This window comes from Clarias gariepinus, chromosome 6, assembly GCF_024256425.1.
Source record: "Clarias gariepinus isolate MV-2021 ecotype Netherlands chromosome 6, CGAR_prim_01v2, whole genome shotgun sequence".
Classification (NCBI taxonomy): Eukaryota; Metazoa; Chordata; class Actinopteri; order Siluriformes; family Clariidae; genus Clarias; species Clarias gariepinus.
Genome location: NC_071105.1, coordinates 13708995 through 13729527, shown reverse-complemented (window position 1 = coordinate 13729527; position 20533 = coordinate 13708995). Strand labels below are relative to the sequence as shown.

Sequence of the window (20533 nt, the reverse complement as noted above, 5' to 3'; positions counted from 1 at the left end):
CAGTAAACTGGTGACAGCATCCTGGGCACCAAGGGCTCAACCATGCCCGTTGGGAACAAAGGTTAGTACATCCCACAGAGAAGCCAATTCAGCACAAATCCCTCCAAAAAAGGCAATGCTGGTCATGCTTAAAATATATTACAACACCCAGTGCACCACAGCCAGGTGGTTTAACTGTAGGTTTCCATTGTACCACCGAAACAGCTCTGATCCCTAGATACATGAATCCACAAGACCTCTGAAGGTGTGCTGTGGTAACTGGGACCAAGACGTTAGCAGCAGATCTCTTATCATTTGCATGATTGGGCCTCCATAGATCAGACCTGTTCATCCAGCACATTTTAAGGATGCTCGATTGGATTGAGATTTGGGGAATTTGAAAGCCAGATAAACTACCTTGAACTCTTAGCCTGCTATATGCCTGATACACAGCAAGCTGCGATGCACTGGCTGTTTTGATCCCTTTTGATACCTGTCTAATATAGTCATTGGATTTTTTTTGAGGGATCACACCAGACAGGCTGGCTTTTGGTCCCCACAGATATGGATGGTGCCCTGGGGTGCCCATGTTCCTGTCACCAGTTCAATATATAATTGACAATTAATGGTATTTATTTCACCTGGGAGTGGTAATAATGTTATGGCTGATCAGTGTATATCTGTATATAGTCTTGGAACACAAAATAAGATGAGAAACGACACTTATGTACAGTGTACTATAAAAGTTAATAAACAGTCAATAAGAGTCAGTGAAATGAACAAAAGAATAAAAGTAAATGTAAACATTTATTTTAATAGTTAAAAATCTAAATCGTATAATTGGTAACTATATGCAATTAAATCACTTCATCGTCACCATCTCACTGGCAGGGAAATTTCTTGCATCTTACATTAGATGGTTGTCAGGCAATCAGACCTTCATATGACAGTGGACTATTACAGAAGGTTATTGGTTCTAACCCTAGCACCACCAAAAAAAGTCACTGTTGGGCTTTTAAACAAGACCCTCTGTATAAGGGTGTTCATTGTATGTCTATGTCATGCATTTTGTAGACGCTCCCTTATTGACTTCATGCAGTGATGGTGACCTGTGAGGTTTTTTTTTTGTCCAAGAAACAGAAGTAATAATATATAATATGTGGTAAATGTCAAATATTAGACCCATTTTAATGCTGTGATGAAAATATCTGCAGAGAGTTACATAGTTCGCATTTACCAACCAGTCATAAACATTAGCTGAACACGCATGCACGCACGCACACACACACACAAACAAACACACACACACTTCTTGCATTTATTATAAATCATAAACACTATGGAAAACAGTAATTGTCTATTTTGTCTATGTTACATTTAATTAATCAAGGTCTGCTTAAGTTAAAAATTTAAACAAAACCCAAATGAACACTCCTTTATAATAAAGTGTTGACTCGAGTTCTTTATCTCTAGTATCTGTACTTTATACAGGTTGTCAGTGAACTGGGGTCAGTGCACCAAGTTACTCACAGACGTCAAGGTTTGCTGATCTGCTCATTTTTAAGTTTTGGAAGTTTTTGTAGCCATACCTTTGTAAACTTCATAGAATGAGCAAACATGAATAATGCATGCAAAGATATTTAGATGGCCTGCTTTAAGGTTTCATTTTAACATTTAAATATTTTTCATTATTAATCTTCAGTAACAGCTTTGTACAGTTTGGGGCTGTGGTAAAGTAGCCTGTTCTAAGGAAACTAAACACGAATATACAGTATAACCTGGCTGAGATGCTGGCCAATTACAGAGATCCACGCACTCATATTCAGATACTTGTAAATCGTTAAGGTCAATTTAACATAGAAAATCCATGTACCAGCATGTTTTTGAGAGGTCGGAGACGTCCTATTCGGAGACGTCCATGTAAGCCTCAGAAACATGAAATAATACTTGAAAGTCCTTTCCTCATAGCAGTGACAAACTAAGTTTTGGGGATAAAATATTCTGACTTAAATGCACAGTGCTATCAATATGTATATAAGCCCCTGAACCAGTAGCCACAACACATTACTGAGCCATCACCATATTTGACTTATAGTCAGGGCTAAGCTTCTTTAAAATAAATTAAAATGAATACATTTATTTGTTTATTACATAATTACAGGTAGTTTCAGTGATACCTGGGGAAGCTCATGTACAGCTTTTTATTGTGGAAAAAAAAAACACTTCTGAGATTTTCTCATGCTCCCTGAACCACCTTTTTCCCTATCTGAGCCTGATGAATCCTGGTATTGTCTCTTGGAAAATCCCAGGCCATCCGGGAAGAAACAAATCTATCAATGAGAAAAACCTGGTCATTCGGTATGTACAGTTCATCAGCTGATCTCATTTTGGGGCACATGACGTTGCTGAACCTAGACCTGTCCAACAGAAGCAACCCCAGATCATAGCACTGCTCCCACAAGCTTGTACAATAGGCCCTAATGTTTCACAAAATGTTTAAGTGATTTCCTATCACAATAATTCAGGATGTTTTTTGACCACATTTCTTTCTTGAAAATTATGGTACCATTATTATTCCAGGTTTAAATAATGTGTTTTAAAGTTCTTAACCCAATTTTAGTAATTTCATCTTTGCTTTATTATTAGATAACTTAGATATTAGATATTGTTAGATAACTTGTTGATAGCTTAACCATATTGATCACTGCAGTTAGTATCCAGTTAATATATAAGAAATAAATCAGTATTTAAACCATACTTAAGAATCAGTTTTTTGGGAAATATTGTTCATTGCATTCTTTTGTGCCCATCATTTTACTTTTCTCTTTTTTTTATTTATTAAAACATATAGTGTCCTTTGTTGTTTTCAGCAGTATGACCATGTTTCTAAAATATTTATCAATGACACAGAGAATAAATAGTGCATATACGGCAAAGCCAAAGGTGAAGGAGGACATGTTTGTTTGTCTTGTGGTTAGACAATCATGGGCCATCTCTTATTCAATTGCTTCATATCCTGCCATAAAGCATGCATGAAACTTTTAATTTGGTATGGATATAGTGCTTCACTGGTATTAGACAAGGTGGATTTTACTGCTTTGTTATTTTTGATAAGGGTTGTTATTTAGGGGTTTGTGGTGTTTATAATGGGACCTGCTCATGTTTGTCATATTCAATTAAATTTAATTAAATTCAATTCAATTTTATTTATATAGCGCTTTTAAGAATGGTCATTGTCTCAAAACAGCTTCACAAAAATGATATATTCTGTCCCCACAATTACATACTAATTCAAAAGTTTATACAAAATAAATTCAGTGTCACATACAGTAGAACATACAGATGTGTTGCAAATGTACATATTTGCCTGCTTTCTGCTGAAATGTGTGTGTTCCTTTAAAATGTATTTGATGCGGCTGGGCCACAACAACTGTTCTTTAGCTGAATAAATTATTCAGAGCTGTGCTCTGCTGAGCTGAGTTGAAGATGGAATAGAGGAAGGAAGAAAAGGGAAGGGAAGTAAGGAAATAAAGAAGAAAGATCCAGACCGTGGTCAGATTATTGGAAATTCTATCCTTTTGCCCTTTCACCTTTAAACCCTTATTCTATTGATCAGAATCATGCAGGCAATAACACCAGTGTTATTACAGTGTTATTTGCGGGGATGACGTCAAGCGTAAGATGCTCTTCTGTAATTAAAAACCTGGCTGAATCACTCACCATGAAAGTCTGTGCATCAAGTCTGCATTGGCAAGATAAGTCATTTAAGAGAGAAAGAGACTGAGAGAGAGAGAGAGAGAGAGAGAGAGAGGATTTGCACTGCTCTGAACTGCTGAGCAATTGGGCGTTACTATGTGCTCCACTCTTAGCTTAAACATTACATAAAGACACGCAGTTTCCTTATATCGCATACGGACAAAATCGGTAAAGAAAGATTGAATATGGCCTGAGAAGGACAAACAAAAACAATTAAAGGACAAGAGAAGAGAAAGGAAGAGAAAATTGCTTTGTGCTGGGTTTGTTTGTGTTATAAAAGGAGGAGTGTGGACTGCATTGTATTTCAGTCTGGGTGAAACCTGAGTGGCATCTGCCTGGTCTGCTGTGGTATATTCTGGATGCACAGCTCAGTCATTTTGCCTCCACTGTCTTCCATTACGCCTGAACAAATCAAACAATCAACCTGCGCCTGTGTCCTTGAAAAAAACAATTCAGCATTGTTAATCCACTCAGGATGTTTGACATAATGGGACTACATATGCCAAATGCTCACAGTTTCATGATATTCAGTCATGCTATCCGCTCCTCCCGCTTGCGCGAGCTCACAGACGCCTCTGATTGGCTGTAAAGCTATGATTAATGTGGGGGCACCAAGTACCTCTCGTCCCTCACCTCGGCCAATCAGCTCTCTATTGTCCACATTATTTGTTACATATTTTATTTGTTGTAAATAAAAATTTTACAAACAACTGTAAAAAAAAAACATGTCATGACCTTCCTCCTTGTAACATAAGTCATTAGCTGAAAGATGACTCCTACTGTTTAATTTTGCAGAACATATAATATGTTCATAAAACAAGTGAAAATTTACAAAGAAATAATTTTATTTTTTGGTAAACATGCTAGTTCTGCAGTATAAAGATTATGTCATTGGCTGGACACAGTTGCAGAATATGCTTCAGTTCAGACTGGGTTATAATTTAAAAGCTGAGTCATAGTAAATGCAGGGAATAAATGCAGGACTGCTTTCAGTGTTAGGTGGAATTTGCCGAGGCGGATTCTTGATTTGTGAATTGAGATCAATCCTACACCAAGCCATAATTGTGAAAGCAACTCTGTTTTGGAAACCGATTTTTACATTCTTGCCAGCTTTTTTTTCTCTAGTTTATTATTGACTTTCATCAAGGTTATATGATATCAAAGGTTTTAATTCCTAAAATTAAAATGCAATATAGTTTTATTTCTATTCACATCTTTAATAAAGTTTTTAAAAAATTGTATTAACTTTTATATCTTTCTACGCTGGTACTAAAATATACAAATGTTAAAACAATTTATACAATTTATAAAAAAAATATTCTTACAATATTTGCACTTTTATCTATGGTGTCTAATAGTTTAGTAAGTGGTTCTGTTAAAAATGCCTTTTGTGTTTTTTTTATGTTATTTGATTTAAATCTGTTGTTCCACTGTAAATATTGAAGCTCATATATAATGTAGATTGAAGAACACAGTGTTATTGTGTGTGCCACATTCCCTGGGGATCCTAATCGCATGCTCTCTTTCTTTCTCTCTCTCTTTCTCTCCCTCTGTTCACCAGCTCATCTCCCTCCCCCTCCTTTCCCTTCCTCCTCCACCTCTCCCTCCTCATTCTCTCTCTCTCTCTCTCTCTCTGACCGTCAGTACTGCATTGATAGTGCTGCCTCCCTCCGTGATGATGTCACTGGCTCAGTCAGACTCAGCATCACTGCTCTGAGCAGGCAGCAGAGCCATTTTGGCTTCTGCATTACAGACAACATCAAGTCTTCTATCTTTAAAAAAGCCTCCTCCCTGATCAAGCAGGCCTCGCCAGGCATTCAGATACCCCTTTCCCCCTCTTTACAACGGACCTCCCTCTCCATCTGAGGATTGAGGACACAGGGGGTATTCTTTGATTGGTCCCAGTACTAGACCTCTGGGAGCAAATCAACAGATCTACAGTGTAGTAAATCGCTCAGGAGACACTAAAACGGTAAGAGCTTTCTATTTGATTTTGTTCTCGTGCAGATAATGCAGGCTTTTTTTATGAGGCTGGATGTAAAAAGTGGACAAATTGCTCTTGGGTGCGGCTTCTGAAAGGTCAGAAAAAATACAGCTTGTCATGATAAAGATCTGGAAAAAAGGTTGATAGGGTATTGGAGCAGATGGTGGATCTTATATAAGGTCTATGTTGATTACAAATCTTTATTAATAGAACTTGTGATAAATGCATAGTCATCCATAGTGTGGGCAGGCCACTAGAAGAGCAAAAATCTGTCAGTATTTGACGTCATAGGCTTTACACACTCCAGGTGAGGCATGGGGTCAAATTACCGGATATGATCTGTTTAGCTAATTTGGCCTTGAGACACTGAATAAAGCAAATTTATTGTATGGTTCAGTTTCATGTTGTTAATGAGATGATGCTTATATGTGTTTTAGGGTGGAATCTTTTTATGCTGTAGATGTGCCTGAGAAAATGAATCAATGTTGAGTCACGATCAACAATGTCATATCATAATCAACATAATGTCCTGTATCTCCTGTATATATATAATGTAGATAGATGGATAGATAGATAGATAGATAGATAGATAGATAGATAGATAGATAGATAGATAGATAGATAGATACCAAAGCAATTATCTACCCAAAGCTTATGTCTGGTCTTCTGATTAACATTGACAGCAGGGTTATGTGTGTGTAGTTGGACCTTTTGGGACACGGTTATTTGATATTTCAGTATTCAGTATGTGCTTTTAGCTTTCAGTGATGGAATGGTTGATCAGCCTTGACTGGTATTTCATTTTTATTGTTAGCTTGATTCTGCCACATGGAAACATCATTATTTGGCAACTAAACAAGTCTGATAAAGATAAAAACAAATGGCATTTTTGTTAAGCTTAACATCATGCCACTGTTTTACTGGAAATGCACATCACAAAGTGGTTTATTTGTAAATACCACAACATTTTACCAGAAAACTTATATATCTCTTATTTATATCTGTGAGTGTCAGAAAGGGCTGACACTGGAGACTCCTTCTGTGAATGTTAATTAATGCTTTTTTTACTAAAAAAGTGATTGGATCACATCTACTTACAGTACATGTCCAGCATAGATGTCTCTGTCAAATAGCTGTTATAGAATTCCATAGAAACATAGAAATAAGATAAAATGCAATTAAAACATATTAGAATGCACACATCAATAAAACCTTTGCAGATGAAATAACGCCTTCTCATCAATCAGTTTTAAGAAGTCAGTATAAGCAATGCAATACAGCTTTCTTATGTACTTTCAAGAATGTCAAGTTGTCTCAGGTATTTACCATAGAAAACCACCACTGCAAAAACAATTATTTATTCGAAAACGACAACAAAAGAAGCCATAGGGACTGGGACTATTACAATACCAAAATAGTAGAAGAACTATGGTTCTAAAAAGACATAAAATAATGAGAATGACTTGCAGTAAACTCATTTGGCACGAGCAGATCGTGGCACAGCATGATATTGCCTTTGAGGGAAAATGGCAGCATCCTCTGCCAACCAACCCACACAGGACTACATATTCTCATATTCAAATAAAGCTACAGGGGAGTGATTTTGCAGTAAACACTCAATGTTATTTATTAGTATATATCTAGCTTATTGAAAGTTCAATTACTGAATATTTACTGTAATACAGGGCCTATGCTTGCATATTGCTTATCCACTGTGGCTGCTTTGGACGTTTTATCCAATGGCTGCTTTGTGTGTGTGTGAGTGTGAGTGTGTGTGTGTGTGTGTGTGTGTGTGTCTGTGTGTGTTATTGGGTCATTGTAACCCTAGGAAGCACCCTGACATTTAGCCACACCAGCAGTTCTTTTGTTGCTCCAGAACTCAGTACCTAGCTTCAGTTAACTGTAGCTGACTCAATGTTTTTTTTCTACAGTTTTCTTTTTAAACTGAAAGCATTCACTTAAATTAGACATTATTCATGCTGTATATATGGGCAAAGACTGTAGATTTAGTTTTTCTGACCACAGATCTGTCCACATATTGTCATGTAATCATATCTTTCAAAGCATTTACAGCTGCTATGGAAATCAGGAGCTGAGATCGATTCCCATTTCAATTTAAACTATGTAATTTAATTTTCAGTGGATTAGAAAGGTCATCTCAGTGGACTGTTTGAAAAAGTAGTGTGAAAGGTTCTAGGAATGTCAGAAAAAAAAATTATAATTGTGGTTTCAGTCTTGATTTGTCATTTTGCATGCACTTTGGGTTTATTTATTTATCTACAACTGAAATTAAATGTTTTGGGCATTTTCAACATTACTCAATTTTAATAAGAGAATTTTTGATGCTGATGTTAAAATCTGATACTCCCTCATGGCAGGTGTGTATCTTCTGGTGTGGACAGTGCGAGCCATAAGGAGGCACCATGGCGGGGGCCTCGGTGAAGGTGGCGGTGCGGGTTCGCCCCTTCAACTCGCGGGAGATGAGCAAAGAGAGCAAGTGCATTATCCAGATGTCAGGAAATACAACCAGTGAGTATATGACTTCACATGCGCACTTACACATTAGCCTCGGTTTCAAGCTTATGAATGTTGCACTATACCACCAATGATTATTATTTTCTTTATTAGCAGTAAACTTGTCTGTTCTTTCTAGAATTATTGCATACGAGCATCCATTTTGACATGCTTGTGGTTACCAGACTTAATCTAAACCAGTTAATTTCCATATATTTATTAGTATTCTCACTATAAAAAATATGCAGAAATAATAAGCAAAAAGAGAAATAAATATTTTGAGGTTGAATGTGTGGTTACTGGTGCAGTATGGGAATACAAAGTATGTATCAAATTGTTCAACATTGCTACATTTATTGTAATATTACAAAGATAACTGTAGTGTACATTTAATTGATGTAGCATTTAAACAATACAGTTCTCCTAAATACAATATATATAATTTATACATTATTTATTATACATTATTAATTATACATTTATTGTTATAAATCAAGAATGATAAAGTTAATTTGTTAATTCATTGCATTGAAACGGTTTGCCTTTGACATTAATCTCTGCTCTAAACAGACTTAATTCAAATGATTTGGTTATTCATTTTCACTCTTCACAACATTACTGAGCTGTTTGTGTTTTGCTGAGTCGTTCCAGTCAAGCCTTGTTTGTGTGTGTGAGTGTGTGTGTGTGTGTGTGTGTTTGGAAACCCAAGGCATTTGAGAAGAAATAGACTGAAAAAAAAAAAAAAAACCTGAGACAGATTTGATTTCTAGCCTGCAAAGCCATTGGTCAATAATGTATGAGGTCTTTTAAAATATTTAAAGTTCAGCCCAACACTACTTCCACCATTGTGGTTGGCTTAAGAGAAGCAGTATGGTTGCTTCTCTCTCTCACTGTGTCTGCTGTTGACGTGTTGAGAGGTCTGTTAGAGTTTCCATGTCTTGATGAATGGAAAGTCAACAGAAACATCAGGAAACCTGTGATTGTCTTTCTGTTAGCAGGTACACACCATGTTGGCCAGGTGTTTCAAGAAACAAATTGTGGTGGATGTAATTGTACACCACATTGCTGCACCTGGTTCAGAACCAAGGTTAAGTGAGAGAGGTGGATAGGATGGCAGGATGACAATGTTCTACAGGATAAGGTTAAAATTCCAGGAGGATACAAAATACAAATCAGAAAATAAACAAGATCAGTTTTGTAGAATAGTTAGATTGCGTTAACATATATTGGACATTCATGTTCTATTGAAATGAAACAAGGACTTGAAAATATTAATTTCATAATTAATGAGTAACATCTCAAATATTGAAAATGACATATTTATTTTACATTTTCTTTTTTCACATGCGAGTAACAAGACTTCAGTGCTTTGAAATGAGAAGGTGCTGAATTTGACCAAGATAAGTCTTTAAATGTCAATTTTCTGGTCATGAATCAGATAATTCACATTCTCGTCCGACATTTTCTCATTGCTCACAGAACCTAATGATGGGTTTGGCTATTTTGCAAGCATTCTCTGGTGAATTGCTTTTGATATACCTGAGATGTTCAGTCTAGAATTTGATTTCAAGAGATTCACTGCAGCTTTAAATAGGATGCAGGTTAAAGGATCAGTTAATAATTTTTTATGAACTATCCGATGACAAGGATAAAAGTGGACTCATATGTTCTATTTGAGTTAAATGTAAAAAGATATATTACAAGTAGAACCATAAAGAAATTCTATTTTCCAATATGTGCCAGGACAAGCTTATTTTCAATTAGTAATCATTTATCCGGACAGCACTTTCTAAGCAGCAAACCAAACAAGAGGGGTAAATGGCAGATCTATGTGCAGGTCATCTTTTCTTGTGACATTGAGATTCAGGCTCAGTAGCCTGGAAAAAAAAAAGATTGGTGAAGTCATGAATGAACTTGTCCACTCTGCAGATTGGAATGGGGCCAGTCCCATCGTCAGGGAATAAAGACTAGCTGTTAGTTGGAGTCTGGGCCCAGAGAATCTCTTTTGTGCCCTGTTTTGTCTGGTTTGTCGCCTGGAGATGGGTCAGTAGCTGGGTTTTCACAAAGCTGGAGAATGGCACAGAGCTAAATGATTGGCAGCTCTGGATGCTTTGAGGCGCCTTGCTAAGATGGCAGGCCTGATTAGGCTCCTCACACAGCCCTCTAGCCAGCTGGGAAAAACGTTCAGTCTTCGGGAAAGAATCTCAGTCTGCAGTGTGTGAAAGGTTCCGCTCCGCTCCCAGCAGAATGCTAACTACTGTAAAATGTACTTTTTTAAAATCATAATATAATGTTTAATAGTATTTTATTCATGTTGTCTGTTCTGCACAAACATTTTTCTAAAACAAAACTACAATTTTTCCCCTTAGAATATCAATATAAATCTATTAACATAAACAGGCATTTAGAAATTTCGAAAAAGGCATAGCAACATTTATTTTTGAAATGTTTGATACTCCCGTCTGCCACTGCAGAAGGGTTGTGCTGCCACTCCCCAAGGACAGGTGTTTCGAAGATGGGGGGTGATCTCTGGGGGGGTCCTTAAACTGATCTAACAACAAATGAAAGGCAAGGAGAAAAGGTTCATAACATTAAAGTCACCTAGTTTTTGCGTTCTCTTTATGGCAAGGGAACACAAAAACTAGGTGACTTTTATGTTATGAACCTTTTCTCTCCTCGCCTTTCATTTGTTTGTAGATTGGACTTTTGATTGCTTTCTTTTGTGGCTTTCTTGATGTTTTGTGCTGCATTGGAATTTTCTGTGGGATCGAGCCAGACTATGGTCCCCACAGGTATAGATGAGCCTATGATCCAGTTGCCACTGTACTGGGTATTCAATTTCTGGAAGTGGTAATGTTGAGGCTGACCTGTCTATTTTTATATTTGGCCTTAAAAATAGAACTTTTGCAATTCTTTACCATCCTTTCTGTAAAAATTCATAAAGCGAACAAATTATAAAGTAAAAGCTCTAATGTGCTGCTCAGTCAAATTTTTGGCCCCAAAACTAATTCTTAAAAGTGATTTTACTACTAGCCAAATCTCACCTTGGTCAGTGTACTGTATACTCGCTATGGTGTTTTATCACTGTGAATTGGTTTATGTTTAAAAGTAGCATACAAAATGAACATGTTTCTGTTTTGAGAAATCCTTTCTTTTGTAATTTAACTTGGTATTCTGGACAATTACAAATGAAAACATTTTACCTTAAATGTGGCATAACAATGATGAAGGCACTAATTCTAATCTTTATTAATATACAGTAGTTGCACCTTGTGCCATTGTTACCCGAGCACACCAGGAAGACAGCGGGCACAGTGGGCACATGATGTCCCAATACCATTATGGCACAATTTTAGAAAAGGGGGACTTTATATTTAAAAAAAGCCCAAATGCTGGAAAAAAGCTTCAAAAAGCACCAGATGCTGGAAAAAAAGCACCACACTATGATGTCACCCAATGTGATGTCACTGAACTTGATGTCACTCACATGATGTAACAGAAAGTTATTAACTACTTTTTGGCACAAGTTAAAGGCATCGTCACAGCTGAACAAGTTTGAGATATTAAAAATCCTAAATAAAATGACCCTCCTGGGATGCGATGCAGATATGTCAGGCTGGATGAAATATTTTATTATTAATTAATATTTTATTAACACTGATTTAGTGTTGAACCTGTTGTAGGGTCATACTTGTTTATTCCACACAGCTGCACTATTCCACTGCACTATTCCACTATAATGACTATTTTTGCCATACTATTAGGGAATCGAGGTCACAGTGACCTTATGCATCCTACCAGAGCATGAAATGAAACGTGTACAAATAGAGAACAGGGTGGCAATAATGCACACTGCTGCTTGCTTTAATTGTAGACCCCTCCTGCACACACTCACTCATCAGCAAGCACTACTTCTGCTGTGTGCACAAAAGGTAATTAAAAATGTCCTACTTATTATGCCTGGTGCACAGGAGGTACAGAGCTCCAATAATGGCAAGTAAGGACATTAAATAGCTCACTGAAGGTTGAGGACAGTTGAGGAAAGAATAAATAATAAAAGAACATTAAACTTAGTAGGAAGAAAAAGGAAATAAAAAAGACAGGGTTCTCTGGATATCCAGGTGTCCCTGAAAGGACCTGAGTGATTTTGTAAACTAATTGGACTAATTCACTAAATAAAAACAAAACAGGATTTGAGATGAACTTGAAAGCTAACACCCTTCTGTCTATAAAAAATTTAAGCCCGATTCTCACTCCACGTCTTTAATGTGGTTTGGCTTCAGTGACTGGTTGGTGGAAGCCCAACCCTTCAGAGTTTCCAAGAAGGAAGGCACAAGTCTCTCTGCTCCTAGCAACAAGCCTGAGGTAGACAGACCAACGTATGCAATACAATGAGCTCTGCTTTGCATATTCATCGAGAGCAAAATCACTTTTCTCGAAATATCTGACACTTGGTTCATAAATTCGGTCTGGATTTGTGGTGCATTTTATGTCATGGAGGTTTTTGATTATGTTATGACAGTATAAGGAAACAAATTAAGGCGATAAATTACAGTAAGACAGTATAAAGATACAGATACAATATAGTATAAAGTATAAAGATACAGTATAACGTATAATTTTACAAATTAGCACAATGTTTTGACATGCCAAAATAAATGTGCTTTACTTTCTTCGATCATTATTATGAACTAAGTCTACTTTATATATTTCTAAAATGTATTGAAATATTGAATATGCTATATGGATATGAAAGAAGTCATATGTTGGACCAGGATCAAATGAAAGAACTCATAGGGAACATGGGATAATGGGATTTTATTTTTATGTTCATGACTATTGCAGTGTGAGCATAACATAAATGTACACATGAACATTTCAGTGCCAGGAGCATTTCCCTTTTGGTAATTTTATACTAAAAAAGGTATATGAATTATTTCACTTCAGCTACTCATGAAGGGTCAGTCATTTTACTGTAAGACTTGTTATATAATGTGGCCCATAGGGTGTTTTATACTATATGTGTGTGCTACAGTACATTTGGATCAGTCAGTGACATCATGTTTGCTCTTAGCTACAGTAGGTCTGATTAGAAAGATTTTGCTCATTTTTTATGGAATTAATATTATATATATATATATATATATATATATAAATATTATAAAATATAAATATATATAAATATAAATATTATATCATGTTAAAAAGTATTAATATAATCAGAAACAAGCATGTCAGGTTGAACGTAGTCGTGGTTATGGGTTATGTGTATATGTATAATGTGACATGTACTGTAGCTCTTTAGCTGGGTAAAGGTTTTGGAGTTTGTGTGTGTTATTGGCTGATGTGTGTCATGACATGATTTGCAATACTGTAAATCATGGGAAACATGAATTTTCAGTAAGGCAGCCAGCGACATGAGAGTAGGTGTGGTCCAATCACAAGGAGATAGTTTACTCGATGCCATATATTAATATTTCCCATAATTGTTCGTTACACAGTTTCTAGTTATACTAGGAAATATGCTATTTATTTGTTTCTATTATCTGATGTATAATCAAAAAAAAAAATAGAAGAAGAATGATGAGTATCATCCCAATAATACCATACCTACAGTGAAGCATGGGTCTGGAAGCATCATGCTCTGGGGGTGTTTTTTTGCACAGGGGACAGAATGACTGCACTGTATTAAGGAGAGGATGAACAGGGCCATGTATTATGACATACTGGGCAAAAACCTCCTTCCCTTAGTCAGAGCATTAAAGATGGGTCGTGGCTGGGTCTTCCAACATGACAATGACCCAAAGCTCACAGCCAGGAAAACCAAGGAGTGGCTCCGTAAGAAGCATATCAAGGTTCTGGAGTAGCCTAGCCAGTCTCCAGACGTAAATCCAATAGAAAATCTTTGGAGGAAGCTAAAACTCTGTGTTGCTCAGCGACAGCCCCGAAACCTGACAGATCTAGAGAAGATCTGTATGGAGGAGTGGGCCAAAATCCCTCCTGCAGTGTGTCCAACCTGGTGAAGAACTACAAGAACCGTTTGACCTCCTTAAACAACCGCTTCTGTACCAACTATTACATTTTTTTGACTCAAATGATAAAATACTTATTTGACACAGTAATTTGTAATTCACATCACAAATTGTTAAAAAATCATATAATGTGATTTCTGGATTTTTCTTTTTAGATTCTTTCTCTCACAGTGCACCTATGCTGAAAATTGTAGACCCCTCCATGATTTTTAAGTAAGAGAACTTGCAAAATTACAGGGTGATCAAATACTTATTGACCTCACTTATATATATATATATATATATATATATATATATATATATATATATAGAGAGAGAGAGAGAGAGAGAGAGAGAGGGAGAGAGAGAGAGACAAATAGACATCAGGTTTAATCATATTGATTATTCAAATTGATTCCATTCTGGTCTGTGTCCCTAGATTTCAGAAAAGCTGAGAAGGAAGGAAAAGACAGGAACATAGGCTAGTTAATTACTGAGGTTTTATCATTTTATCCAGTGCAGATGCTTAAAAACTTAAACTAGACCTTAACCTGGGAAATCTTTTAGCACAATAAGGAAGGTTTGTACTTTATTTTTGAATGCCACTTATATGTGTAAAGGAGGGATAGATAGTTATTTCCTTTTATTGTGTTATACTGCCCAGTGAGTCAGCATTTAAAAAAATAAAGATGCAGTAGTTGACCTCATGTGTCTCAGAGGAAGCACGTGTTAGTGCTCACAGTCAGGTAGGAATTGGTGATGAACAAAATGGGGAGTAATAATCTAAAAATGACTTACTCATCGTCTATACCGCTTTATCCTGTTTATCCTATAATATATCCTTTATCCTATTTATATTTAGGGTCGCGGGGTGGGGGGGGGTGGGGGCAGGAGCCTATTCCAGGAGACTTAGGGCACAAGGCGGGGTACACCCTGGACAGGGTACCAATCCATTGCAGGGCACACACACCATTTAATATTTAGAGTTACTTATCAAGGATTTATTGTCATATCATAGGTATTGTACATTATTATTATTATTATTTCTGACTGATATTATTCTGATTTTCTCCTTTATTGGTTATAACATGATCTTGATCCTTTATTCTTAATGTATTGTTTGTTGTTTCTCTGCTGCTAGAATCATATAAAGAAGGCACACTTTGCACCACTGAATTCCAAGGTCATTTAGGTTCTTCTTCTTTGTGAGCCAAAAGGAGCAGTGGGAAGATCGGTATGGATCCCTCATTACTGATGTTTGAGCTGGGTGTTGTGCTATTTATTAACACGTTCGGTTAATAGTTATTGGGTGTGCATATACTGTGTGTTGTTCGTTGTCTCCAAAGCAGATAATTCCCTTCGGTGCCTACTGTACAGTAGCTGTGCATTATGAGACTAACACTGCTGTGAAACATACTGCCTTCACCCCTTTTAACTAGGGCAACAAAGGGTTGTTGTCATTATACTGTACACAAATATGCAATTTTAAATTATTCAAATTTAAAATTTAATCGATGATGTTAAGTTGTGGATGTGCTGAATGGTTTCACATGTTTCCCCTGCATTCTTATTGCCTTCCTCGGGGTTGCCAGAAGATGAAGTACTTAGGTCCCTACTGTAGGTGTGAATGTGTTTGTGCATGGTGCCCTATGAAGCTCCATAATGCATTTTTGGCTTGTGCCCAGTATCCCAGGGAGTCCTTACAGTCATAAACAGAATAAAGCAGGTATTGCAAATGAATGAACGCACCTTGTAAAATGTACTGGGACAGGTCTCATTAAATGTCTTGTAGTTGTAAGTCTGGATGAGTAGAATTGCTTTATGGCTCCCAACATTGGAGATTCCTCAGCTCTGAATTTAACTGTCTAAACATGAAGGTCACTGGACACTCTATGCAGAACTGCTGATTAGAAAATGTTAATTAAACCATTATCACAACCATGTCAATCTGAAGAAAGAACAGAAGATGCTGTCATGTCAATTCACACTCTCAGACCTTGGTGTCATGTCAGTTTCATGTTATTCATACACAGTGTTAACATAGATTAGGCAGATGACTTGCATAATGTCTTCATCATCCACACAAACAGCACCTTGTCAATACTAAAATCTACTGCATATGACAGATTTAATTAGATACTTTTTATTAAACAATTAAACTTATAATGAAAAGTTCTTTATCACTCTACACTTTACAGGTTTTAGGGTGTTTTACAGTTCTAGTATTGCGTAATTAAGGCATGTGTCCACAGCATGGATGATAATAATGCTTGAGCTGTAATTCCAGGAAGCTTTTCAGAGTAGGGAATTACAAAAACTCAAACCAGCAATTCTTATCCATAACCATGGGAAAGAGAAAAGCATGGTGTAATGGGAGGCTTTTAAAGGCTGCAATTGTGGACTTATAAGGTTACATTATTACTTGCCTAAAAATCATAGAGAAAACGTCCATAGTTCCGAAGGCTCGTAATGAAAGGAAGCCACGCTGCTGTAATGTGCATTTTATGTTAGAGGTCACTCTCAAAACTGCCAAACCAAATTGTATGCAATGATGCAAATGCTGTTAGAGTGTATTTTTTCATTTTTTCTGCCACTTGTAGCAAGCAGCAATAAAAGCTTGCATGCAGCTGCTTTACTTACGTGACTGCCACACAGTTTGTGCTGTACCATTTATGGTTCCTGTACTGCAGTAAAAATGAACAACAGGAGCTTGACCCATTTGTGTTTCATGTTCATAAATGGAAGATTGATGGATTGTTTATACTATAAATAAGAAAATTTGTTATCCTAATAAATTTTTTGCCATAAAATTAACATTTGCAATTTAATGGTGCTGACAGTTAATTTTACCTGGTGAAGCTTGATAATCAGTGGTATGTAGGATTTGTGTATTGATATGAAGATATTTTCTGTGGCTCTGCGTGAAAGAGCACTTGCTTGTCTGTGTGTGGGTGGCTTGCTAAGAACAGCATGGATGTTAACACGGGAAGTGATGTCAGAAGCAAGAACAAGAGAGGTATGCGGGGGGATAAGATCCTGAACGTTATCTTAGAGAGCTGATGCCACTTTTAGTCAGCATGCATAGATTGGTATGGACAGTGATTGTCTTTAACTCTGCCGGAACTGAGTGAATTGTAAAGAAACAAACATTAGGGATAATTGCAATATTTCTTATCTAACTTCCTGCAGAGAAAGAGGATGAGTCATGAAATGAGTAAGAACTCTTGCACTGCAGGATCTAATTACATAAAGCTTTTTTGTCTTTTTGTTCCTCTTCATTTCTCTTTTAATGCCCCAAGATGTTGCATGGTTAGCATTTGTGGTTAGTCTTTTTTTGGGCTGCTGAACAATAAACATAACCACAATAATAATAAACTATATTTCTTAAAAAATACAATATTATGTAACAAATTAAAGTTAGTAAATGTACTTAATTCTTTTACTGAATATATACATTTTACTATTATAATATACATTTTACTATTATTTACTATTATTTATTTTAATTCAATGTACATAATGTGCTTGAGTTGAAATCCTGCTCTTCAGTTAAATATGATGATATATGGATTATAGTTTAAAATCTTAATGCTATTATGACCTTGCTCTCACTGTGTGCCTAGTTAGCCTAAAATTCTCATAACCATCACATTCAGAGGACATTGTGCTAACCTGAAATGGTTTGATGGGAGTAAAATACACTTCAGTGGGATTTACAGCAGGCCTTTTACTAATTTCCTTTGTGGTCTAACAACAGTGGCACTACATTTCTGTCAGAGGCAGTTTTCCAGTGTACATCAGGGTATTAAGTATCAAGTATGATTATTTGCCCAGTCACCTAACATTATTCACCCTCTGGTCCTATATTGTTCTCTTCTTCTTTCAGCGATCATCAACCCCAAAGCACCCAAAGAAACCAAGAGCTTTAGTTTTGACTACTCTTACTGGTCACATACCACGGTGAGTACTGTGGGAGAAAGTCAAGTAGACTCAGTTATAGATATGTATGCATGATTATCATAATAATCACAAGTGTTAATTATTACTCATCATATTATAGTTTGAATACCAGTGTATACTACTGTACATACACACTACAGTAGAATGTTTAAGTCAATATAATACTTAAAAAATTCCGCAATAATTAAACTTTTTTCTCTCCTGGGATGCTGTAGTTACATAATACATATGATTAATTAATTGTCACAGCTATAAGTGTAGTTTTTATAACAACATAATATGTTTAATGTTTTTGTGCTGCTACTGTTGCTGAAATATTCACTATGTCTCAGTGGTACTCTAAAAGCATTGACTATTTCTAGTGACTCTGTTCTTCAATAATGTATGAAGCCTTGTCTGGTCTTATGCACCTGTCTGTGATTATTCAACAGTTGTTAATGGTTTACACTGACTGATCCATCCTGCTTTTTTTCCCCATACTTATGCAGCCAGAGGACATCAACTATGCGTCTCAGCAGCAGGTCTACAATGATATTGGTGAGGAAATGCTGCTCCATGCCTTTGAGGGCTACAACGTCTGCATTTTTGCGTATGGCCAGACTGGTGCTGGCAAATCATATACTATGATGGGCAAACAAGAAAAGGACCAGCAAGGAATAATCCCACAGGTAAGGGCAGTACACACAAATGGCCCTTTATTAGTCAGGTTGAGAGTTTACATTTCTATTTATCTACTATTATGAGCAAACTCTCCTGTTTACACACTACCACAATGATCACCAGTTAAACAGTCTTTTATCGGTGACTGATTTGCTATTAGAGGGTATCTCAGGCTTTTCACACTCTTCTTTATAAGCAGGCAGGCCGCATGAACAATGGGAAATCAAACAGCAAGCTGAAGCATGCACAAATATCCATTCAGTGCCTGAGAAGATGAGATAAATGAGGTCACATCCATTAACTCTAACCTATTTCTCTATTACCAGCTATGTGAGGATCTTTTTACCAAGATCAATGACAGCAATACTGACAACAGCATGTCTTATTCGGTGGAGGTAAAAAAGAGACTGAATTTGTTTCTCTTATTTGTTTCTATGGTTTCTTAAGACTTTGTTTCTATATATGGCTCTAATGTAAAGAAATGCCTTAATATACTGTAGGTAATTTCTACATGCTTCTGTTGATGCTATATATTTTATGTATGGGAGCTTGACGCTGTTTGTTGTTTCAGGTGAGCTATATGGAGATTTACTGTGAGCGTGTGCGGGACCTGCTGAACCCCAAAAATAAAGGGAACCTTCGAGTGAGAGAGCACCCACTGCTAGGCCCATATGTGGAAGATCTGTCCAAACTCGCTGTCATGTCCTATAATGACATTCAAGACCTGATGGACTCAGGGAATAAGGCCAGGTTATGCTTCACTTCTCTTCTCTGGAATTTACTTCTTAAACACTCTTAATACAGAGCCTAAAGAACTTGCCTAAACTTGTTATAAATGGGTGTGTTCAAAGACAGATACAGTATTGATGTGGGAAACGGCTATAGTTGTAAACACCTATATTTTAATCAGTGACATTTAAAAAGTCGAATATATTTAATTACATCGGTTCTGGGTGAATAGACTCATTAAAAGTCTAAAAAAAATGCTTTTTTTTTTACCAGTTTCCATCTCCCAAACTACTCCTGTCTCTTTAGAGTGAATGTCATAGTGCTAATGTATTTAATGGTGCAAACAAATTCTTAAGACCCGTTATCTTCTCTCCTACCACACAATTAGCTAAGTGTTAAACAACTCAGCAGAAGGGCCACAAACCAGCAGGCAAATTAAGCACAGTAGATAATTAAACAGTCTTTAGTTCATGCTTCACTTCCTGTAGCATTAGTTGAAAATAAGCTTAAAAGGATTTGAGTTTTCTTTTTCTAGTTTTTTTCCTTGAGGGTTATTACCCTACAGAAGGTATTTTTATGTAGTTGGAGCAATTAGCACTAAAATATGTAAAGATGGGTCCTCAGTATGTTAGAGAGACTAATTGCAGTGTTGTGGATCATTAATCTGTTTTACTGTATTGGCTAGACAGACAATTAGAGACAGATTTTTAGTGGCACTTAAGAAATAATCATAAAGGCCTTTCACTTTATATAGTATGATATTTAATATTGGAAAAATGTGGCTTACTAATCATTTATAGTTCTGACCTGTCCAGTAATAGCCCTTAAACATGTCACATACTATGCAATAATAATAATAATAATAATAATAATAATAATAATAATTATTATTATTATTATTATTATTTAAAATCATACTACATCCTTCAACTTCTCTGTC

The 20533-nt window shown here is 36.3% G+C and overlaps 1 protein-coding gene across 19 annotated transcripts in view; it reads left to right on the top strand.

Moving 5' to 3' along the window:
* Positions 1–5466: 5466 nt before the first annotated feature.
* Positions 5467–20533, top strand: part of kif1aa (kinesin family member 1Aa) — a 75282-nt gene continuing 60215 nt past the window's right edge. For all 19 annotated transcript variants that reach the window (XM_053498051.1, XM_053498056.1, XM_053498055.1 and 16 more), the window contains exons 1-6: positions 5467–5707; positions 8098–8248; positions 18131–18204; positions 18693–18872; positions 19191–19259; positions 19436–19614. In XM_053498051.1, coding sequence (XP_053354026.1) covers positions 8143–8248; positions 18131–18204; positions 18693–18872; positions 19191–19259; positions 19436–19614 — 608 coding nt within the window. In that variant the 5' untranslated portion in view covers positions 5467–5707; positions 8098–8142. The remainder of the gene's footprint in view (positions 5708–8097; positions 8249–18130; positions 18205–18692; positions 18873–19190; positions 19260–19435; positions 19615–20533) is intronic.